We start from the raw sequence: 23878 nt of genomic DNA, 5'->3' as shown, positions 1-23878 counted from the left end.
ATGGGATACCAACATTCGAACACGCACAACAAAAGCACTTTTTTCTACTACAAAATGGATGTCAGTTGTATTTAGTAACTAAAAAGTGAGGAAAATTATGAATACACGTGAAGTACGTACGAGCACACGTTTCAACAAACGACTGAAACTTCAGCAGGCATTGAAAGCGATGTTCGATGTAGTTCATCCCCGCCAAACTGACGGAGCCGATAAATCCACGAGTCATTTCGTGTCGAATGATCCTGATATCGTAAAATATTCGTTATTTTTTGCAATAATTTCATTATTGCACTTTCGAGGATTCATTAATGGAGAAAATATTTATTGTCGAAACCGATGCTTAAATTTTGCCATTGAAATAAGTAAATTATGACAATATTTGTTATTAAATTTTCATTTCAATCAAAGCTATTCGTACCATCGATTATCATTTGAACGAATAATCATTTTGTAATGATTGGTTGCTCAGACGTGAAACTGATCGAATAATCGACGTAACAAGTGCATCTAATCGCTTAGCAACGCTATTGAAACGAAGCTTTGAGTTAACGAACGTAACACGTTGTTTTTGTTGCTGAAAGAAGTTCTTTCGCGATTGTTATCGCAAAAATGGTCGAGAAACGGGAGGATACAGGTGGTTCGAAAAAAGTGAAAAAAATGGAAAAACCAACTGTTGTTAGTAGTAATCGAGAGTATTTGGATATGGACACCGACGAAGAAGAATTTGGACGACAGGGTGCGAAAAATTGAAGCGAAATTTTGGAGTAACAAACCCACGCACGTAATGAAACTACAATTTTTTAATTTTACTGCAGAAACTCCGGAACCCGAAGAAGAACTAGAAATCGAGCCAGACAAGCCAGTATTTACAGAAGAAGAATTAAATAAATTGGTAGGAGAGAAACCGGAATATTTTTCCTTAAATTTTCATTCAAATTTTCAAACCTTTTCATTCGTTTGAAATTCGATTGACCAGGTGGAGTACGTCAAAGCTTTTACAACGCTTCCGAGCTTCGAGGACTCTAATTGGTCGATCGAAGTGATCGAAACGATAAAAGAGTATTTTCGTAACCCCGCAAAAACTGTTCTTACGATATTTAACGAATCGAACATACTCGGATCGTGCCTCGAGTTTCCGGCAAAAAATGTTGGAGGATTGACGTATTTTCTTCGATCACCCTGGCAAGTTTATACTCCGGATAATTTTCCTAGGACCGTTATTTTCGGCAGCGTTGCCGACGTCGTTGAAAACTCGACGCTTAAATTCGTCGAGAATATATACGCTCCCGTCGCGTTTCACAGCAACGATTGGCCAACTGGTATCCTTCAATGAGAAACAAAATTGCCGTTTGTCAAAATTCGTAAAAACTTTTAGAATCCATCACATTTTGCATTTGTGACCAAAAAGTGTGATTCGAATGAGACTGTAAAACGAATCGGTATATTTTTTCTACCATGCACCTCAAAGCACTTGGAATTCTGATTTTTTCCATTTTCATTGTCAAAAAAAATCATTTTCATCGAAAAAAATTGTCATCAATTTGGTTTATTTTCCTACGATAAAAATATCAGTCATGAGAAACGAAGTTTTTTCAAATTTGCACCAATTTTTGATGTGTCTAACGGACGCGACGTACAACCCAATGGGTTTGACGATACTCTACGTACCCAGAGAAGGTTTGGATGAAGAAAAAGGAAATTCGCGGGTGGCAAGCAACGGCTCGTCGTCGACGAATGCTCAGCCAAAAAAAAGGGAGACCGAGGATGACGCGGCTGAAGGTCTCATCGAAAGGCTGGAGCGAGTTGCTCGTTACTGGATCCGACAAATCAGAGAAGCTTTGAACGGAATTAATCGTCGAACAAAGTCTTCACCCTGCAAAACAATCGACGATGAGATTCTCTATTGGCAGTACAGGTGTTTGTTCTCATTCTGAAAAATTATATAAGTATTGCAATCACTCGTATACTACTAGGCCATTCGAGTAAATTTATAAAAATATTCAATGTGCAAAAATTAGTTTTTTTCATAAAAATTGATCATTAGAAAGAGGAAAAGGAATATCAAACTCTCTCTAGTTGAGATTGATCCGAGTGATCGAATTCCAGATGAAAATATGAGCTGCATTCATGATCAATTAACGAACAAAAACATAATGTCAATCGTCCGTAAATTGGAGGACGAAAAATCAGCAAGCATCAAGCAATTCAATCCTTTACTGAGACAAGTTCATCAAAAATTGGAAGAAGCTGCATCGAATATAACGTATTTGAGTGTTTTTGATAAATTTAAGGATCATTTTGAGATACCCGAAGGAGTGGAGGAATATGCGACGAGAATAATTTTGTTGATTAAGTTTATTGGCACAGAATCACCGTTTTATCGCGGTGAAGAAAAGATGGAAAAATTATGTCGAGCTTTTGGTACCCAAGCCGTGGAGCATCTCCAACGTTACATTGATTTGGATGTCATTTTTTATGGAGATCCGAACGAAGGAAAAAAATTAATTGTCGAGAGCATCGAATGTTGCGAAAAAATAAAGATCATCTATCATAGGCTCGTCGATATGGATCAGGCCTCCGATTCTTCGGTTATTTCTCTGACTCAAAATAATAATGTTTTCAATCATGTCGATACTTTCGTTCAACGATGCAATGATCTCATTGGAATTGCTGATTCGAGAATGATTTTCGAAAAGTACGTAACAATCATTATTTACTTTTCATAGTGATGACAATTGAAAACTCAAAAATCTTCATAAACTATTGTTCAACGGATATAATTGTTTATAACGAATTGACAAAATTTTTCGCTCATTCAGCTGCGAGGAATCTGTAAGAATTTTTGGCCCCAAAGCTATCGAACTGGACAAACTTTATCGCAACATCGAGGATTCCTTTCGCACAACATTGAGCGATATTAAAACTGCGCGTAATGAAATTCTCGACATAGTTTCATCGGATTGGTTTTATCGGATTTCGAGATATAAAGATGAAATAAAAAACGTCGAGAATATGGTGAAAAATTGGATCAACGAGATTTTCGATGATATTCTCAATGTCGAGGAGGGAATCGAGGCTTTGTATGGAATAAGAATGTTCACTGGACGAGCTAATTTGCGGGAAACACTCAACGACAAGTGGACACAGGTTTTTCCCATTGTTTCATCGATGATACACTAACGGCCCGACGTGTGACATCTTCCATTTGCTTTTTGAGACTTTTTACTTATTCCTGTTTTGCTTCGGTATTTCTTACTCAGATCTGGAAAATATTTGGCGATGAATTAGAAAGTTGTTCGATCGTAACGAAAAGAAGTTCTCAACTCCTCCGCCATTCCTCGATGCCAAAGTATGCCGGGAATGCGAACACCCTTCGTAGCAACAAATCGTATCTTGTAAGGCAGTACAAGATGTTGGTAGACGCTTCGGACTGGTTCGATGATTGCGAAGCTCAAAAGTTGGTTGAATCGAAGACTTTTGAGTCGTTTAACAGCATTCAAACATTTTCATTGAATGTTTCAGTGCTGTAACTAAAAAGTATAAAAACGTTCTGGCCACGATGACTGAGAAGGAGGAAAATTTGTTCATCGACTGGCAAAAACACATCACAGACAATAAAATCAATCCGGAGTCGGTATTGAACATGCCGATTTTCAAATTCCGGCAAACCGGAAAGATCCGAACCCTGGAAGTCAATATGGAAATGCATTATTTAGAAAATTTAAAAGAATTAACCGAGTCAGTGCTAATGTCTATAAGCTCTAGAAATTCGCATAAAAAATACAAAAACAAACGAATTCTCAATAAAAATTCATTTTACAGATGGACTATTTTGAATTACGAGACAAAAAATATATTTTCAAAAAATAGTCCAAGTTGGGAAACGTTGAAATCTCGCTACAACAAAGTCGAAACAATGTGCAAATTGTACAATAGCATCAAAGAGTCCGCATCGGAGCAACTCTTGTCCTCAAATTTATGGAATGAACTCGAGGCCACGATAAACGTCGGTTTTGAAAAAACTACTTGGGGTTCTGAAATGTTTCCGAGGTTTTTTTCAGACTGTATGCAAACTGTGACTAAAATCTATGAGAATTTCCAAAAGGTGGAAGATAAAAATGACCCTTGAGTCAATCCAAAAACTTGTATCATTTTTTTTTTTTTTTTTTTATTTCTTGAAGAACACTGCCACAATTAAATTGTACTCGTTGTAACGGAACAATATTTCACACACGTGTTATAGAATTTATAGAGAGCAGTTGCTGTAAATATTTATAAAAAACAAAGTAAAACATTAAAATTAATGTGGAAGACTCTGGGACTAAAAATTCGTCACGTACATCGTATCTAATGAAAGATATGGACATTACAGTAAAACTCTCTAACAGTAAATATACCAAGTTTCGCGACTCAACTGATTTAAATCGGAGGAGAAAAAGTTTTCAGAGAGCAATATATTGTCCATATAATACGATTATATCTGATATGTATAGATATAATTTGTAATATACATATATATATATATCTATATATATATATATATCTGTATATCTATATACCGAAGAACGATTGTTCCCTCGGTTGGTTAAAACACTTTTTTGGCACATTTTTATTTTCTTTCCACCATTTTTGATGAAAAATTTTGAAAGCTCATCACTTGTAAGAGCACAATTTTGATTAACCGCAGAAAATAAATATTTCGGAAGGAGACCAAATGTTCTCACTGAAAAAAGCACCTGTGTGAGAATACAGTAAAAAGGTGGAAAAAATATAGAACCTGCATACTCTATGATAATTGAACGCAGCAAAAGGCAAAATCACCCAAAAGCCGACGCCTAGAATTAGAATTGATTAGTGCTCAACGGTCCTCTTAAAAATTATTATTGTTTTCCTAAATGCTATTGAGTCAAGAGTAGTTTTTTTCAGGAAAGATGTTCTTTCGCTCTTTTTTTTCATAAAGTCTCTCACTTGAAAAACTCGATTGTAAAATCTCTACGAGACACGTATATGAAAAACGTGAAAACACTTTGGCATATGAGTATTTACTAAACTTGCATCGGCTTCGACTCTCCGCTGTCGATTACAATTGCTTTACTTTTTTTTTTATGTTTTGGCACACGGAATCGTTCACGATACTATGGGAAAAAAAACGCAAGAACTAGTAACTCGAGAAATAAGAGCTCGTGGAATTAACTTTTACCCTGATGATGTCTCATCGTCTTTTCGAAGAAACAAATTCTTCATCAACTCGCACTTATCGTCAGATAATCTTCGCTCGATTCTATAGTAAATACTGGGCTTCCTGGTGGATTTTTGTAGTCTATCAATTCGCTGTCCGAACCACTCGGCGAATTGTCGTTCAAAGATGTAACTCGTTTCTTCCGTACCGAGGGCAACAAAAAGACCAGTGACAATGCTATGAGCATGTGCCATACGCTGTGAACGTACTGAAACAAAATCAACCGTTAACGAAGATGAAACATCAACAAATCCAGCTAACAAACAATTTCCACAGTTGTTTTGATCTCAAATAAAGAGCTAAAAAAAACTTACATCGTAATTCGACTCGGTTTCAACAGAGACGAAAATCACAAGTCCCAAGCTCGCGAGACTGAGGCCGGTCAATAATTTCCACAAGTTTTTCGGTCGCCTCAATTTACGGGATTCGTAGTAACGGAAAAAGAAAGCACTAATCTGTGAAACAGAACAATCGAGAGTAAAAACTCAACAGTCGGAAAAATGTGGGGCAAAGAAATAATACTGACCGGTATCATTATTCCGATAGCAAGAGGCACCAAAATACTTGACAATCCGGTTCTATCCGATTCGACCCCGAACGCGATTATGAGAACTCCGAACATGTGACAAACCGATACTAATTGTATTGGTAATTTTGCCATTGCAACGAGAGTCACCCAAAATGCAAGAATGCTCGAGAAAAAATCGCAGTACTGCAGGACCTAGCGAAAAGAAATGGACTTTACATCAAATACTGATAAAAAAAATGATTGTAGAATATTTAGAAATGAATTGTACATTCTACATGGCAAAAAAGTAAAATTTTATGATACCTCGATCCTTTTAGTCATCACAAACATACACAATAATGTATACTCAAACCTCATTATCTCATACGCGAAAAGTTTTATTCGAAGATTGGGCTCGTTTTTTATCAGTTTGCAAAGCTAACGTTGGCGGTCCTATAATGAGTGCATGATTCCTTTGTTCGAAAGCCCAAAGTGCAGAAATAAAATTCACCTCGTATTTAGCGATGCAATAAGTCATAAATTGTTGATCGCAAGCGTGGTAGAGTGAGGAAAATAGCATTGTAGCTGAATAAACGAGACCCTCGGTGAACAACCTTCGTTTAGCAGCGATATAAATCGCTGGGAGAAAGAAACCGTTGCTGAAGGTCAACAGGAAAGACGACAGAAAGATGGAGACCCGAGGATTAACGCCTGTCGAGTCTGTACAGCCCCAACCTCTGTAACCTGACATGTTTTTCATAAATAAATTAATCAAATAAATTCATCGAATTTCGAATCCTTCTGTAAACTCGGAAATTACCTCCGAAACAATTGCACGTTGTATAATGCAAAAGCCCCTTGTGAATTTCTTGACAAACTCCGTAAGGTCCACACGAGTGAAGACCCGAAAAAACGCATGGCCTCGTATGAACGTCGAGTGAAACGAGAATTTCTGTACTTTCGCAATGCACGGGGAACCTGGAAAAAATTAAATGTAATCATAAGAATCAAACCGAAAATCATAAGAATAATCGTCAGTTATTAAAGCACGTTTTCGTTTTATTGTATTTTTGTTGTATTAAAAAATGTTTGAAAAAATTACCCGTTGAAGGAACATCGTGCTTGAAGCGTAATGTACCACGTATCGGGTTGAGGATACGGAATCAAAAGATTTGAGCCTCTTCTGTCGTTAGAGGATAGATTAAGTTGCATGGCTTTGTCAGGACATCGCACATCGCCGTTGATTCTGTCGGGTTTGCGACCTTGTTTGACGCAGGCTTTTATTGTAACTAATTGTTTAGTCATTAACTAAAAATTAGATAACTAAGTAGGTGTTGAACGATCATTCTGAAATTTTGTTGAAATCGAGATTTTTTCTTACTTTATCAGTTTCCAGGTGAATTGTTATGTCGAGTGTGCCACCAACATCGATCAGTGGAAGAACGTCAAACTGTGCGATCACGAGGGACGAATCACTCAGCATTATCCAAGGTGTCAACCATTCTCTGCCCTAGAAAAATAAAAGAATCAATAATGTTTTCAATGTGGAGATACAATATGAATACACTTCTAGTGGAGCGTACCTGGAACAAATATACACCGGAGAACGTTTGCAGCTGTTTCACTCTGACAAGTTGGAATCGGCGAACGCATGGATCATCGCTTATAATTTCATCTTCATCAGAGGGTTCGAAGACAGTTTTCTGTACACGATAGTTGTTTCTACGAGAGCTTACATTCCCGATAGTCAAAGGTCGTAGAAACATGTTTTCGGTTATTTTAACGGGACACTCTGAAAAAAAATGTTCCATTCGTGAATTTGGTGTGTTTCTCAGAACCCCTTTCTTGATTAGTGTTAAATCGACTATTTACCGTAAGTAGTGACTTTGACGTCAAAAGTTATCACAGTATCGGACACCACGAGCAAATAATAATAGCTATCTTCGTATGGAGAGTACTCCGTGAAATTGTAAGTACCACTACTCGTTAAATTTCCTATCAAAGTACCATGTGTATGATTGAAAATTGGCAATACTCGTCCTTCAAGTGCCAATCCACGGATACAAAGATCCGACGTCTCATTGCTCGTACGAAAAACAGGCTTACAACCGGAGATTGTGACACGAAAATGCCACGTTCCCGAGGGTATATAAATTCTGAAATACATTATAAATTTTTTTTTAGAAATGTAAGAACTACATTTTTCACTTAAAAGTATGCGATAATAATAAGAGTCTAAACAGGCATTAAAGGAAAAGAAAATCATTCCAAGAACGCACTTGTAATAATTAGACGGTTCCATAGTTCTCATCTTTTTTTTGTAACCCATCGGAATGGTTTGCATACCATTAGTTTGTAGCCAAATTGCTACAGAGCCAATACTGTAGCGGCATTTGTGACCTAGGCCCTGAGGAATAAAGAAACGTTGATAAATAATAACTGTTAATATTTTTAATGAGCTCCTGCATACCGAAGAAATCGATAGCTTACTTGTTGCTGAACTTTTTCGTCCCAATGAGACATGTAAGCACCGACGAACCAGTCCCCTGGCTCCGGACTGTTCACAGGTACGACAGCTGTAGTTTTTGCATCATAAGTAGTCATAGTCGATAGTCTTATTGTATTATTTCTCTCTGAATTCATATGAGATGGGAAAGTTGCATTATTTGCATTGATAATTGGATAACTACCCGATTGAAGGTATCTGTAAATTTCAAAAATATCAGCGCTGAACAAGTAAATTTACTTATAAGAAATATAATTTGGGTATAATACGAATTATCTACTAAATCAATTATGGAAAGAAGTTTCATAGTAGCTTGAATTTATATACCAAGCAACTCATTAATCTTTGAGTACATTTTTTTGAAAAAGGTTTTTGGGGGAAAATCTTAAATATTAGATGTTCATTTCAAAATACAATTGAAGACAAATGAATAAATTGGGGTTCTTAAAAATGCCTCCATAAATGAGATATCAAAGGAATCCTATAAAAAAATTTGAGGAATATAATTTATAATTAGTCCAGATTTGTTTCTCACATATGAACTTTTCGAGGTATACAATTTTTCCCATCCATAAAAGCAGCAAATTGCCACGTAGCTCTAAGCACCTCTTTAGGAACTGTATAATGAAAGGTTGCAACATCGCTGTAACTTTTAAAAGCATGAAGCGATCCTTCCTGACTGGCATCCGGCACAAGGCTTGTAGCACCTTCAACAGAAAAGTAATCTTGCGTACTGTCAACAAATAAGTAAATCGAATAATTATTCACAACTGATTAAAGTCTTACCGTGAGACAGTGAAAACACGTATAAAATAAAAAAATAAAATTTGCTGAGAAATTCATTTTTGATACAAAACATTGGTATCACGATGGAGACAAAAATATTTTCAAACGAATCGTTGCACGTCAATTCCGCGGCAAAAATTTTAGTGACGAAACATCATTATTATCTAAAAATGAGATATTGATTCTCGAACGAAGAGCCGGAAAGAGAGAGAGAGGGAAAAACAAGTACAATCGTGCCTACTCGTTTTTGACATATATTGTGTTGGTAAACACGCACACGAGCCACATTATCATCTAATAAAACGAAATAAAAACACAAGTTTACTGATGGATCCTGTTTTTTTTAGCTATACGCGCAGATAAAACCTTTAATAAGTTTTGACATTTTTTCAATTTTTTATGGTTTTCATTGACAATAAGGGGAAATTAAAGAAATAATAAAGAATGGAATTTCTGTATACGACTGTGACCGAAAAGGAATGAATCGACTGACTGAGGACTACTAAAGAGGGATGAGTAGGCGTATGTATATACATATTCGATGCAGCTTTGGCGATGAGACACATGCATCCCCGACGACAGCGCCACTTTTGAAAATTTTATTCCTTACACTGTAACTGTACTATACCAACAAAGCTGGCAAACAAAGGCAAGAGCCCTTTGGCGTGGACGACACAGTGGTCAGAAAAACGTTACTGTCGCTATCTTCGAAAAACATTATGAAAAAAATGAAAGAAAATAAAAATACGATGGTGTAGGAATAACGCGAAACAACTGTCTCATTCGTTGTAGGGCCTTCAATATATATCGTACGCCAGCAATCGAATGCATTTCCTATTTCTACGTTAATCAATTATGATTCTATATTTCATCTTATTATTGTACCAATTATTCAATCAGAACGACTACGGTATGCACTCGAAGTTTTTATCAGCCGGTTGTAAAAAAAGTTGTGATGGCCTTATGACTCGAAACTCCTCTCCGATCGAGGAGTTTCCTCTCTCAAATTATTTCCATCGGCTCGATTCACCCGATCGTATTTGTCGCTTTACAGCTAAATTTTTGGGGTATTCCATACCATTTTTCGTAGAGGAGAAAGCAATTTTGCTGTACAGAAATAAAAATTTTCGCCTGAATAAGAGTCATAGATGAGACTCTTTTTTTTTAGAAACTTGAGTTCCATTTGGCACCAAAACGTTGGTGTTACACGACTCTTTCTGTAGCATAAAAATGAAGTTTGAAAATACATTCGGACGTAGTAGGATCCGTATATAGTGCGATTTTCTCCAATTCGAATATATAAACAAATGATTTTTTGTGAAACTAGCCTGAACCGTTCATGAACGGAAAGTGCTACAAACTATGTAAAATAATTTTCGCAGATCTTCGTAGACAAAAGTTTCGGTTCGCCATGTTCGCAACAGTACATCGCCGCTGGCGCTAATTGTCGCATGTAGTAAAGTCGTTGTTCGAAGGATGCAGCGAAAGCACGCCACTTTTTATGTATAAATAAATAATCTTTATTTACAATAAATATTTGTAGACAAGTAACAAATCTTTGAACTCGTTGAAAAGAGTGGGCAACATACGAAAACGCAAAAACTTGGATTTATACAAAAAAAAGTGATTACGGTCCTACGGTGCGACGTCGTTTAAAAAATAAATCAAACTTCGATGTCATCTTCGGCGACTGGCAATACGATAACGGTCGTGCATATAGGACGAACTCGAGCTCTTTTACAAAGGACGATATGAACTTTACCGGCGACTTTGGTTTTGGGGGTGGCTTTTACGTTAACGGGTATAGGAATTCCACCGGGTAAAAGTGGGAGCTGAACGATTCTAGGCTCGACATCGATGAAGTCTTTGTTGCGGAAAACGAGGAATAAACCGGGAGCGGAGGGGTCGTCGGAGACATTGGTGACCATGGTACGTATTTGATAACTGGGTCCAAGCCCGAGAACGCTGGCTTCGAGGCTGACAGGATTGGGTCCTGTATCTTCGTCTGAGTCGACGATCTGTCGGACTTTTTTGCAAATTTCCAATTTAAGTCGTAAAAATTCATGCTTAAAAGTATTATGAATTTGTTTTGCTTCCGATCTCTCGCGAATCGTTTGTTCGACAAAGAGTCGAGTTTTTTTCGGTATCACGAAGCGACTACTGCTCTGGGCGGATTCGTTCAGAGAGCAATAATTGCCAAGTTGTTTAGAGCTGAAATTAGCCGTTCGCTTGAGAATTTTCACGCACAAACCACCACCGATCGTGACCATTGCCATCGCGCGGTCTTCTTGACCCATTCGCCCGTATTTCATCGCAGCCACAGGCTCGAGCATGCTTATCGTGTCGACGTAATTACGGGAATCGTAGATCGCGACACCACCCGACTTCGGGCAACTCACCGACAACAAAGAAAGCCCAGCCGCTGGCACGGGAAGACTCATGAGATCGAGGCCGATACCCGGAAGTTTAACGCGCCACAGCTTCGCTCCGTTGTTCGAATAACCCACGAGAGTGGCGCTCATCGTAAGAACAGCTGCGCCCGTTCCGCTCAGCGTACAGATCGCGACCCCTGGCGACAACAACTTTTCCCACGATCTCAACGCGCTCATTCCCTTTTTCGACATTCCCAAGTTTCCCTCTCTACCGATCACAAATATTTGACCGTCCCCCGACCACATACCCGAACTCGCTATCGCCACTGGAATCCAACCAACGTGATGCCTCTCGACCAACGAAAACGATCGAGGATCCAGTATCAACAATTCCCCCGATTCTGTGCCAATTATCAAACAACTGCTCGCCACTATTTGATTGCTCGTATCCTTTTTTATGCTCCCGATGCTCGTCACCGCGTTCATTTTCACCAGCGGCAGTCTTCTGTATTGCTCCGCAAATCCCAAACGCAGCATCTCGTCAATGGCGAGAAACTTCAACGTCCGAGGGCTCATAAAACCTGCCCCGAGCTCTTTGAACAATAACGTCAAATCGTCCCGTAGTGTTAGAACGTTCAAATCTTCTTCCAGCCCAGCTTTATGCCAAATCTACGGAAATTCCATGATTAACCTTCTTTTTGTTGTTATCTTTGCAGATTCTTATGTCGGTTCGTGCGACGCTGCGCGCCACTCTTCTCACATGCGTGCACGCTGTATTTCGAATGCTCAGTTTGATGAATTTGAAAAAGAAATAAAATCATTTCGCCATAATTATTGAAACTTGAAATTTTTTTGAAAAATTTTCAACGAGATTGATTTTCACGTCCACGTATCGCAAAAACTCGAGTAATCGAAAAAAAAATCGTAAAAATAAGTGTGAGACGAGATGAGCTCGCAGCGCGATCAACGAGCGGTGCGAAAATCGTTTGGCAGCAAAAACACTCGACGAATAAAACTGCAACTCACATCGCGTTCCTTCGGATGAGCGTCCAAATGCGGCAAGCAATACTTGAAATACGGCTTCATGTTTTTGTATATGAAAACACTCGAGCCGGCGCCCACTGCCAACGCTGCTGAACGAGGCTCACCAGTTTCCGTGTAGAAACCGACCACCCCACAAGGTGCTTCCATCATCACGTGTTCCGATATTTTGTCCCCTACTTTGAAGACTCGAATCTACTCGGAAAACAAATTCCTTTATTAATATACGCGACTAAATCGTATCGAAAGTCACTTTTTTCGATTCATCAATGTAAATTGACTCCATTACTGAAAATACAAAAATCTCTGCCAATGAGAACGATGGTAGCTGGAGTCGCGGTAGCGACTCGGAGACGTACGAGTCGCTGCCAAAGAGTCTTTACATAGGAGCGTTTTTCAGCTGTTTTCGACAACTTTCGAAATTTATTTCATTAATAATTGAGTAATTACAATAGTTCAGTGCAATTCGACGTATTTTATTTTTTTTTCTTTCGATCGCGACTTCTTCGAACTCTGTAGCTTAACGCATTGAAAAGATATAAAGTTAACCAACTTTATTACTGAAAAACTTGATATTGGAGTTATGAAAATTCATTCATTCAACTACCTTAAACTGTGATGAAAAAAAATCGTAATTGAAACGTGGAAGATTGGCAAGAATTTTCATCAACAGTGCCAATTTTGTTGAATTAATTATTTCTCGATGATTGACTGAATCACAGATTTGCCAACAATTGAATTTTCAAAGAATAACATTCGAAATCATTGGCTTTAAGGGCTATGAACAGTATAAACGTTGGAATTTTAGGTGTTTTTTTGTTTATTTTACAAATAAAAATTGGTTCGATGGATTTAAATAAAACCTTGTACACTTTTTTTACATACTCAAAAGTACTGGAAAAAAACATTTTTTTCTGTAGTATTTTTTTGTATAATGGTGCGTTGAAAATGGCATCCCTTGAATCGGCGTTGAAAAAAACCAAAATGATTCTTAAAATATATGCTATTAGCTATTCCATGACGTAGGGAATTTTTAAAATATTGTTTAGAAAAAAAAAAATAGCGATCATTTGAAAAAAAAATCATAATTTTTGTGGATTTCTCAGTAGAAAATTGTGCATAAAAGAAGAAAAAAAAATTTTATCAAAAAAACTGCTACGTCATACCAAAAACATACGTTTTCCTTAGAAAATGCAATTTGAATCGAGTCGCTGGGATAAAAACTCTTTCCGTTTTGCTGTCAACGCCGATTTATCATTTTCACCATTGTACCAAAATATACCATTAAAAAAATAATTTTTTTTTTCAGTACTTCTGAGTACGCAAAAGGTTTTATGAAAATCCATCCAACCAATTTTTATTTATAAAATAAACAAAAACACCCAAGATTTCAACGATTACACTGTTCAAAGCCCTTAATTCGATAAACCAAAAATTCAGACGAACAAATACTCCGAGACATTCAAATTCTTGACTCGAGAGATTGAAATTATTAACAATTCTCCCACGGAATGAAAATAATTTGAATAAACATTGATGTTTTGATTTTGAAAAATGCGGAAAAATGTTGAGAGGTGATTGAACGACGGAAAAATCAAGTTGCGATGAAATATGGAAAAATTGATGGAAATACCTTTGGAGTTTCAGTACCGCCAATTCCAGGATCAGCGGATATGAGTTTGGCCTCTCCATCCCCGGAAACGTCGAGCATGTCGAGGCCTCCTGGGAGCGTATGAATTCTGGCACTCGGTTCCCAAACTGCTTCGAGCCATCGGTTGGTCGTGAGTCTTCCATTGGAATGTCCGTCCATGTTTATTAAACAAAGATGATAAATTTGATGAGGAATGAATTTAAAAAATGAATCTTTTGTCTTTAGTATCACGAAAAATCCGAGAAGCGTTGCATTGTCGTCGACGCTGCTACGAGCTTTGACGGAGGGTGATTTGTTTGACGCTCTTGTATCCATGGAGCTTCACCCACGTGGATCTCGGACCTCCAACGTTGCGCGTACCACAAATTTCACGCATGAGTGACTCAAGATTCAACGATCGATCCATCAAATTCGCCTTTTCAAAATCAAAGCAACGTTTACTCAAATTTTTCAGAACATCAAAGAGATAAAAAGATTTCAAAAAATGGTACAGCAGCGCCAAATTCTACTTGTGTGTGGAATCAATACATTTTGAAAGCGAAGGACGCTTCGGCTGTGCCCACTGGGCTGGAAACTCGAATTTGATTTATGTATACTGTGATCATTGGAGTTCGAGCAAGAATCACGAGTAGAATGAAAACAAATACAAGTGGGGGTCTTGCTGAGCCGTTGAACTTTTTTTCCTTATCTCAGCAAGCGTATCGGATCTTGTAAATCAGTCTTGGTTGAAGCTTGTTCAACATACGATCGATTAAATTCCTGCGTGACCTAAATTGCGCGTTGAAAACGTTATAATCTTATCTTGCGATGTGCAAATTTTTAAAAAAGAAATAATTATTATGGCTGATGGAATTCAAACGAGTACACCGTTAGTTTTTAACAAATTTATACCGCCACCGCCGCGGAGACTGTGGTCGGCGGACAGTCCGATGGAACAATTGTATCGAAACAAATGGATGCAATACAGAAATTCGATGAGCGAGAAGGATCCTTGGAACGCTCTTGATTCGCCACATTTTGTCGATTTCAAGGAATTGCCCGATGTTCAAGACAATTATTTCGGTCAGTGTTTCCCAAATTTGATTAAACCTTTTTTTCTGTCATTTTCGTCAAGTTTTCGATCCAATTTCACTTTATTCTTTAGACGAAGTCGACGAGGACAAAATCTCGACGCCGACGTCTTTTCAAGTCCAGCAACGGCTCCCAGACTTCGATTTGGAAAACAATAATGTGCTCGAGTAAGTGAATTGGCATTTTTTCATTCCACTTTATGCTTGAATGGAAAATTCTCTTTGATTAATTATTTGTTCAGATTTTTTTTTATTATTATTCATTTTCTGGTATGTTTTTCAATCCTTAGCGATCTGAAGAAATGTACGCTGTCGGCGATAAAACCGATGGAGGATGACTATAACAGAGGACAAGCAACGAATGACTTCAATCGATTAGAAGAAACGATTAAAAGGATTTCCCGAGTGTCCGATGAATTTGGAAAGATAATTTCTTCTACCATTAAGGTGAACGATATGCTGAGTAACGTGGAAAAAGGTGCGGATTGTGGAAAGCGAGATTCAAAGAAAAACGTCGTCGAGGAACTCGCAAGCGAGCCGAAAAGCAAAAAAAAGACTTGCACGATGCTCGAGCCTTTTAGTTTTGAGACTCGCGAAAAATTCAGACAGGAGCACGTTCAGGAACGTCGAGAAAGAGTAAATTTCATGGTGTTTCAATCAGTGAAAATAATAAAGAGGCGAAACGTCCGAAGTTAATGAAGAAAAAATCGTTTGTTTTTTTCAGGACAGCTCTGGCAGAGAATTGCGCAAGGGTTTTCGAGCGACTCCACTTCCAAAATTTCTGAAAATCCGTGAGAAAGTCTCCACGAGAGTGAACACCTGCTCAAACCCAAAAGGCGCTAACAAAAATAACGACGTCAATAAAATGACGAGTGCGACCGACGTTTGCAAGAAAAAAGTGTTCCAACCGGTGCCAGTAAAAAGAGCGCCAATCGTGCCAAGAGCGCCGAACCTCATGACCGCGGCGCGGGCCAAAGAGAGGCAACGATTTGAGGAGGAAATGAAAAAAAAGGAGCTCGAACGACAGGAATTGAGAAAAAAAGTGAGTGACGGAAGGATGTCTAAGACTTTTTGCACTTGAGAATAAGTTCAGAATAACTTTTGATGATAATTATAGGAAGAAGCCGAACGGAAAAAACGCGAAGAAGAAGAAATAGCAAAGTTAAGACGGGGATTAGTTCACAAGGCTCAACCTATTCGAAAATACAAGATCGTCGTACCAAGAATGACAAAGCGCGTGCTGGCCGATCCGACGATACCGTTCCAGTGCAAACGACCACGAAAATGCTGAAAGTGCTCATTCCCACTGACGATCGGTACTTTTTATTGATAATTTAAACCGTCTAATGGCCGTATTCTTGCATGAAACTGTTTGTGATACTTTGACAATGAAGAAGGGGAAGAAAGGAAACTTTTAACACTCATAGCACCTTACATTGTTCAACCATGTATATAATATATATAATATATATGCGTGTATAATGTATTTTACAGTTAAATGCAGCAGCAGCCGTTATTTCCTTATCGTCATAAATCGTTTTAATAAATATAATCCATTTACATAACCAATATTCATGGACGTATACATACAAATATATATTCATGTGGTTTTACGAAGCCCCCAGATATTGTCGAAGGTGTCGACATAAGTACAGGACTGAATGCGGAGTTGAAAAGTCTAGAAACGAAGTATTACAAATGACAGGATCCTCGGTGACGAGAATCATAACGAATTGGCTGAATTGATAGAGCAAAGGTGCGAGTAAAATTTATAGAGCATGAAATTTCCTACAGGGAACCTCTTCGCTGGATTATTATATATTTAGTAGTTCAGTTCCGGGAGCCTTCACAATTAGTCTTCAAAGAACATGCATAGAACAAGAAGTTTCGAGGCTTTTTTCAATCTGTTTTTTGGTCTGGACTACCAAAGATATTGAAATAATAAAAAAAGGTTCTGAAATTTTTCGCTCCATCTCCAACGGTTTCGATGGTAACTGCTACGGAAACACACTTTTCTCTAAAATTTGATAACCTATGTGAAAAACAACTAATAAAATCAAATAGCACTAAACTTTCCGACTCGAAAATTGCCCCTGAACGTACACAAATTTATGATCATTAGTCGTGGAACACTCTGCATATGTATGTAAGTATATTTAACATTATCTAAGACGATGATCGAACCGACGAACACATAATCCGCAACGATAGATTAATTTACAGTATATAATCAACAAATTATTGAGAATTTTATAATATCAACAGTCACATGATCGTTGGTGCAGTAAGGAATTTCGATTGATCGGCCACTTGATCAATAATCGTTTGGAATTGAGCTTTGTTTTTTTTTCTTTCGAATAACGAACATCGTGAATTTTATAAGTATCGTTCAAGTGTGCAATCAATACGTCTTCATCTTTTTGGCACATATTCTTAATAAAATATCGCATGTATCACAATTCGTTTGGAAACACGTAACGAGATTTATAAATTCATACAATATAAACCTATTCTGTATTGTTTTTCTAATTGTTTCAATACAGAAGTCATATTCGTAAGATTAAAGTGTAAAATAATAGTAATACCGTTGAATCCGGCTCTGGAAGCACTTCCCGCGTACACATAAATACACTAATGTCAAACAAAAACAAATCAGTCGGAATTTTATAACATGTATACGAAAAAGACTGCAGATCGATTAGGCTTGGTATTTAAAGTACAAAAACTTTCAAAATACTGCGTCAATTAGGTACGTTGAGTCTCGAATCAAAGGGAAAAATAAAAAACTAGGCAGTTCGTGAAGCGAGGACGATGCGCATAGCTCGGGTTATTCGTTTTCGACAAACTCACAACGTACTTTATTGTTCAAGAGCTCTGTGTTAGATGTAAAAAAGTAGTCAACAGAATGACGATCAAAATCGCTCCACGTCGTACTTAACAAAATGCTACGGAGATGTAACACATTTTTTCGTTATTTCCAACACGTGGATGTGAACAACGAAGGTTGTACTTCGAAGGTTCCGAGGAAACCTTCACAGGACTGAGCCTAATATTGGCTCGAGTGTGCTCGAGACGGTGCAGAATCGGAGATCAGAGTTTCTCGCCAGGCGTTGGACGATTGTAACGGCACAAATGTAAGACATTGTGATTCCTTTTTTTTCTTCCTCTTCCCTGGCGTTTTCATTTTATTTCAGTAGACTACCGAGGTTAGTTTGAGTCGGTTACTCGGCCGGTGCATTTGAGTGACATCGAGAAAAAGCAAAGGCGAGGACGGAGACGGCGGCAGAGATTCGGTAGTGGCAAGCCTCGTGCCTTCGATATCGCTGCAGAGAAATTGGGAAACAGTGTTGGATGCGCTGAGAGTCGATTCCGAAAGCACAGCTCTGCCTCGACTGCCTCGCCTCCCTCTGGATTTACTACCGTGACGCGTTATTTCCATCGTATCGTCCTTGGCTCTCCTTCCGAAATAAGATAAAATATCTCGCATCGTGGGATAATGAAACTGCGCGAAATTCGAGGACGGACCCCCAATTGCCAACAACGGACAGAGGAAAAAGGTCGCGTAAGACCAACTTATCCCCATTATGAGCAGCAAAAAAATCGCTATTTGAATGTAAGCCAACACTCGGGACGGCAGCATGAATGCACCAGCTGCTCCGGTTGTCACCGCAGCCATTAACGATGGTCCTGCCATTTTATGGAGCGCTGCTTTGACGCGATCGACACGATCCACCAAATCGCAGGCTCGATAACACACTCCGTAATGAAGACTGAAATCAACCGCTAGACCTGAATAACAGAAAAATACAAATAAATACATTTGTCATACGTCTGAGCATTGAAAATACGAAATAAAGTTTTTCATTTTCGAATGTAAGACTGCAATCTCGTTACAAATCATTTTTATCACAAGTGAGGAGATAAAATATCGTAAAAAAACGTTCGTTCCATTTTGCAGCATTAAATAATTTTTATTTGCGTTTGCAAATTATTTTTACACCCACCAATGGCCGTGGAGACAGCAACGCTTTCTAGAACGTTCAATTTCCATCCGAGCAGAACGAGAGAAGCAACGGCAACAACAATCGCAGCACCAATCGCTAAAATGGCGTACAAGCTCACCAGAGGATTCAAAGTAACAAAGGCTATAACGATGAGAGCCAGAATCATCGACACTCCCATCGCCCAAATTGTTCCTTGGTATAGAGTTCGCTGGAGCTCGTAAAACTCCAAACGACTTACGAACCATCCTCCCTGCATCCCCACCGGAGCTTTGGATAATTGTTTCTTCATCCAATTCTCCACCTGTGTAATTTCATAAAGAATAAAAATGCTATTATCACTTTGATCTATTGGAATTCATTCATGCGGTTTCCAGCGGAGCTCCAATCCCTTACAGCGGCGTTGTAAAGTTTTTCATAAAAAAATAGTGTACGCGAGTGAATAAAAAGCTTGGACAGAAGTGCTCAAAAATATATACAATTGTTCATTCTTTTTGTTTACCTTATTGTAAAATTGATCCATTTCTGTGAATGAGAGACTATAAGGCTGAGTGCTATCGTACTCAACGATCAAAGCCATAATTTTCGGCAACGGCTTTATTTTTGTTTCGTTGCTCGAATGAGATGGGAGCTCCAAGGATTCTTTGAGAAATTTCACTCCTCCAGCGACCGCGCCACCTCGAGTCCAGAGATGAGAAGGCGTTCGATAAAGTTCACGGTTGGCCTCAGCAACGCATTGTCTCAAGACCGTAGGACTGTATGGGAATGAGCTCGTTTCGCAACAGGGAGTGTGGTTCAATTTCGGATCAATGATATCCTCGCAACGCCTTGACATCCACGTTTGCAGCGATTCTATAAAACAGTTTGACAGCAAGGGTCCCATCGTGTCGTGATAAAACGGCTGTGCCCGTAAATCGTAGCAAAATTGTTGTAACCAGGTCTGCGACTCCGGACTCGTCACGTCGAAATTATCGTCCCATTCCAAAACTCCTCGAGATGTTGGATCGAGGTAATCGCCATTGTCAACAGGTTTTATTCCCCAGACGAACCGCAACGGAAGCATCTCGCTTTCGTCCTGAAATTCGAGTATTGGAAAAAAACAATTCGAAATACAAAATGTGGTCACATGACTCAATATGAGATATTTTCAGATAAAGGATATTGTGTTACAAGGACATTATGACTCAAATATTCTAGCCCAAGATATTTCAACCCGAGAATATTTAGTCTCAAGACTGACAGGACGGCAAAAAAAGTGTAACTTCTTTTTCGAATGCATTGTGAGATGTAGAAAAAAAAGATTCAATGTATATTTCAACGGCGAGAAATAAAAAACCATTGGAGCTATTTTACCATTTCCTTTTTCTCGAACCAAAATTTCTTGGAATAAACGAGATCATAAGTCTCGAAGAGATGAGACTCGTCGAAAAGTTGGAAACTCCGTGAATCGGGCAAGCGCAGTCCAGGATGATGGAAAACAACGATACAGCCACCAATGGCTATCGCACTCAGGGTCAGCAACCAAAACCAACGCAATCGTATAACAAAACACGCCAGACATTCGTTCAATTTGGTCAATACGTTTTCCGTGAATTGTTTCAACGGTCGTATTATTTTTCGCATGAGAAAGCTCGTGGGTGACAACGATGCGAAGCAGCAGCGCTCCGATATTACGACACTCGCTGGCAGCCACGTGACCATGAGGAAAAAATTCGCTATTACTGTTATTCCTGAGAACAGACTGCGGAGAAAAAAGCGAGGTTTAAATTCTGGTTTATAGCTCATTATTGCTGAGCACGAGTACATTATTTTCTTCATTCACCTAAAACAATTAATGGCTGTCACGTTGCTAACTATGGAGGCAAAAAAAGCGATCGCCGTCGTTAATGATGTGACGAATATTGAAGGTATAGCGTGCTTCATCGTTTCCTGTACTAGTTTCAATAAACCACTGGAGGACAGCTTTTGTCGCTTGCCGCATTCCCAAACTTTGCAAAATATAAAAGCGTCGTCCGATCCAATGCCTAAAAAGTTCATTAAAAGGTATAAATATTTACAAGTCCATGGTAGTGATATTGAAAGATTTAAGAAAAATATTTTTCCATATTCTTATGCTCCAGAGGGAAAGAAAATTGCTATGTTTTTCTAGCACAAAAACTCACCAACAGCCACGACGACGGCTAACAAATTCATGAATGGGAAAAACGTTATCCTGAGGACAAGAGTATAAATCGCATAGGATATGCCAAGACTGAATATAACTGCCATAATCGTCGATAGTGTCAGTAATCCTGAGCCTGTGTAAGCCCAGATGCAAACAGCAACAAAACCGAAACCTGAGAGCAAAAGACATGAATCGGAAATGAGCAAATCGTCGAAAAGTGTGCTTTTCAAGCCGAGCTCCATTCCAAGAACTCGTAATCCACGGTATGAGAGATCGATGTTGCTAAGCTTTTCATAAAAATCTAGGCTCGCCGAACTCGCAGCCATCGGTAGAAATATCATCATAGCTTGTAACGTTGCGTTCGTGTGGTTTGATTCTGCAGGTTTCTGTAACAGCAACGTAAATTTAAAATCCAAAATAATGTTCAATGATGCAACACAATTTTGAGCTATATAACATGTGATGAACAATAAAAATCGAGATAGTGAAATTAAATTATGAAAATTATTAATCTGAGCTATTTTCGAATTTTTTAATCTCATTTTATAGCATGCGATTAGCGAAAAAACAAAATCGGTCTTTAAAAAACGTTCATCTCATAATATCACTGCATAATTTTATGGGACTTTGTAATTTATCCAAAAAAAAAGGCAAAGTCGTGATGAAATCGTAAAATCGAAGTCAATTGTACGCCAATAAATGAAATAAAACAGTGCAATTCAACGAATTTGTACTCGTCATGAAAAATCGCTTACATTGGCGGGCAGGAAATTGACATCGAGAAGATAATGCAACAGGTGATAGAGAGCATTGTGATTATAACATTCAAATGGAACGTGTGCTTGGCAGTTGAGATTTTCGGCGCAATCCTCGGTTAATCGATTATTATGGTAGTAATAAGCGCATCTTTTTAAGAGTGCTTCAACGCGTGTGAGATCATCTTCGGTGACAGCCAAACAAGAATTGCGATTAGAGAGTAATGCGACGTAATTAGCAGGTGACCAACTGCGACAACATTTACTTCGTCCACTGGGATGATCCATGTATTTTTGACAGAGCTTTGGAAATTCAACGTTTGCTCTCAAAACTCCATCGATGTGACACTGAGCCAAGACACCATCTGTCGACCACATATTTTTATCTCCTTTCTCTGAACCTAGCACCACTCTCGCATAGGCAGAATTTGGAGCATTGCAAAAAAAACCATCTTCCGCCAAATGACTATGCATCTTGTGATCTTCTGTGTTCTCCAATTTATTCTTGTTCCTTAATTCCAATATTTCTTCCCATTTGTCCTTGCCATCTCTGTCGCTATTCGCTTCTGTTTCATTCAACTTGCTCGCATACTTTTTTCCTTTCTTTCGTTTCTCGTGCTTTGGCTTTTTTCTCACTATTCCTTGTGTTATTCTGTGCCTCACATCTGAATAATTCTGCACATTTTAAAGTAAAAGATCATTTTGGATCAGTAAAATCATTGACTATAATTGGGTTGTTCATCTGTCTTCATTCCTATCTTCACTGAGTATTTTTTTATTTTATGTCAATAGTATTTGAATCAATAGTCATACGGATTGGTAACTGAATAGAGAAAAATATGGAATTTCTTTCAAGTATTTGTTCCATCTCTTGGCTGAATTTTAATCAAAATTTGAATCACTGTATACTCTTGGAAAAATGTCAAATTTTAGCGTGTCACACTTGCAGTATCTATAAATTGTTAGTATTTTTATTTCCATTTATATGTGGTTTGCAGAATGCAAGAAGCAAAATTTTTGAGTAGACTTGTTTACCTGATTGTTGAGTTGCTCCAAATAATTGAAATATTCCATAGGATTATCAATAAGAGAGCCTCTAACTCCTGTAGCGTCGATTAAATTTTGCCAAGCTGTAAAACGCTGTGCAAGCTCAGTTCCTCTTGCCTCAAAACCCTTAAGAAAATAAAATAAATATGTATAAAAGCCGATTTAATATAGTATCGCAAAAAGACCGAATCATTGTTATTGTTTTGCGATTACTTACGAGTTGTGGATCCGAAAAATCCGGAAATTTTCTAGTAACGAATGGCACTACGAGACAAGTAGACGAAAAAACAAAAACAGCAATTAGAATCGCATAAGGATGTCGAGCGACGATTCTCGAGAACCACCAAGCTTCCATAATCGTTGTTTCAATTTTTCCTTAATATAAGTCGATTCAGAGTGTCAATTGAAGTTATATATTCGGTTGCGTCGAAGATTGACAATTTTTTTCGATTTTATACATTATCACAACAATTTAAAAATTTCATTCACTCATTTGATATGTTCGATTACATTTTATATCCAACAAATTTTTTGTATGTTCAAAAATTGAAGAGAGAACCTGCAATTCTCGCGAGTTTAATTTTGGCAATATAATTTATGAACACTACAAATTCGTGCTAAGATTGTCTCTCGCACGTACACGTTGACAGAATCAGCTGTTGAAATTCAAAGAAAATGCCGAAACTCACGCAGCAATGCTCGGATTGGCTTGGATTCGTCCAAAAATAGAGTGTATAT

The 23878-nt window shown here is 38.2% G+C and overlaps 5 protein-coding genes across 8 annotated transcripts; 2 read left to right on the top strand and 3 right to left on the bottom strand.

Annotated features, from left to right (window-relative positions):
- The first annotated feature begins 241 nt into the window (after window positions 1-241).
- Window positions 242-4710, top strand: LOC122413254 (dynein-1-beta heavy chain, flagellar inner arm I1 complex). Of its 3 annotated transcripts, XM_043423475.1 has the most exons (9): window positions 242-736; window positions 816-892; window positions 977-1319; window positions 1573-1915; window positions 2045-2695; window positions 2820-3147; window positions 3261-3457; window positions 3523-3738; window positions 3823-4710. In XM_043423475.1, the coding sequence occupies exons 1-9, from the start codon at window positions 610-612 to the stop codon at window positions 4127-4129; spliced, it is 2589 nt and encodes an 862-aa protein (XP_043279410.1). In that variant the 5' UTR covers window positions 242-609; the 3' UTR covers window positions 4130-4710. The 3 variants fall into 3 exon arrangements, with proteins under 3 accessions (XP_043279410.1, XP_043279408.1, XP_043279409.1); XM_043423473.1 differs by having other exon boundaries at window positions 3523-4710; XM_043423474.1 differs by having other exon boundaries at window positions 1573-1917; window positions 2107-2695; window positions 3523-4710.
- A 176-nt stretch (window positions 4711-4886) lies between these two features.
- LOC122413255 (transmembrane protein 8B-like) lies at window positions 4887-9515 on the bottom strand. Of its 2 annotated transcripts, none has more exons than XM_043423477.1 (13): window positions 9040-9515; window positions 8789-8960; window positions 8238-8451; window positions 8027-8154; window positions 7755-7903; window positions 7331-7539; window positions 7129-7257; window positions 6850-7055; window positions 6568-6725; window positions 6259-6491; window positions 5766-5960; window positions 5554-5694; window positions 4887-5447 (listed from the first exon to the last, which is right to left on the bottom strand). In XM_043423477.1, the coding sequence occupies exons 1-13, from the start codon at window positions 9110-9112 to the stop codon at window positions 5244-5246; spliced, it is 2211 nt and encodes a 736-aa protein (XP_043279412.1). In that variant the 5' UTR covers window positions 9113-9515; the 3' UTR covers window positions 4887-5243. The 2 variants fall into 2 exon arrangements, with proteins under 2 accessions (XP_043279412.1, XP_043279411.1); XM_043423476.1 differs by having other exon boundaries at window positions 7620-7903; window positions 9040-9514.
- A 97-nt stretch (window positions 9516-9612) lies between these two features.
- Window positions 9613-14467, bottom strand: BBS1 (Bardet-Biedl syndrome 1). The gene is made up of 3 exons (XM_043423483.1): window positions 14086-14467; window positions 12438-12647; window positions 9613-12080 (listed from the first exon to the last, which is right to left on the bottom strand). The coding sequence occupies exons 1-3, from the start codon at window positions 14416-14418 to the stop codon at window positions 10704-10706; spliced, it is 1920 nt and encodes a 639-aa protein (XP_043279418.1). The 5' UTR covers window positions 14419-14467; the 3' UTR covers window positions 9613-10703.
- mei-38 (meiotic 38) lies at window positions 14417-16659 on the top strand. The gene is made up of 5 exons (XM_043423492.1): window positions 14417-15165; window positions 15248-15341; window positions 15464-15809; window positions 15898-16215; window positions 16291-16659. The coding sequence occupies exons 1-5, from the start codon at window positions 14943-14945 to the stop codon at window positions 16462-16464; spliced, it is 1155 nt and encodes a 384-aa protein (XP_043279427.1). The 5' UTR covers window positions 14417-14942; the 3' UTR covers window positions 16465-16659.
- disp (dispatched) lies at window positions 16605-23840 on the bottom strand. The gene is made up of 9 exons (XM_043423471.1): window positions 23358-23840; window positions 23129-23266; window positions 22094-22768; window positions 21337-21724; window positions 20997-21198; window positions 20528-20915; window positions 19677-20249; window positions 19178-19478; window positions 16605-18962 (listed from the first exon to the last, which is right to left on the bottom strand). The coding sequence occupies exons 1-9, from the start codon at window positions 23493-23495 to the stop codon at window positions 18364-18366; spliced, it is 3402 nt and encodes a 1133-aa protein (XP_043279406.1). The 5' UTR covers window positions 23496-23840; the 3' UTR covers window positions 16605-18363.
- Window positions 23841-23878: the final 38 nt, after the last annotated feature.

The sequence above is a fragment of the Venturia canescens genome, chromosome 7 (genome assembly GCF_019457755.1).
Source record: "Venturia canescens isolate UGA chromosome 7, ASM1945775v1, whole genome shotgun sequence".
NCBI lineage: Eukaryota > Metazoa > Arthropoda > Insecta > Hymenoptera > Ichneumonidae > Venturia > Venturia canescens.
Note: the sequence above shows the minus strand (reverse complement) of the source record. Positions and strands in the feature narration are given on the sequence as shown.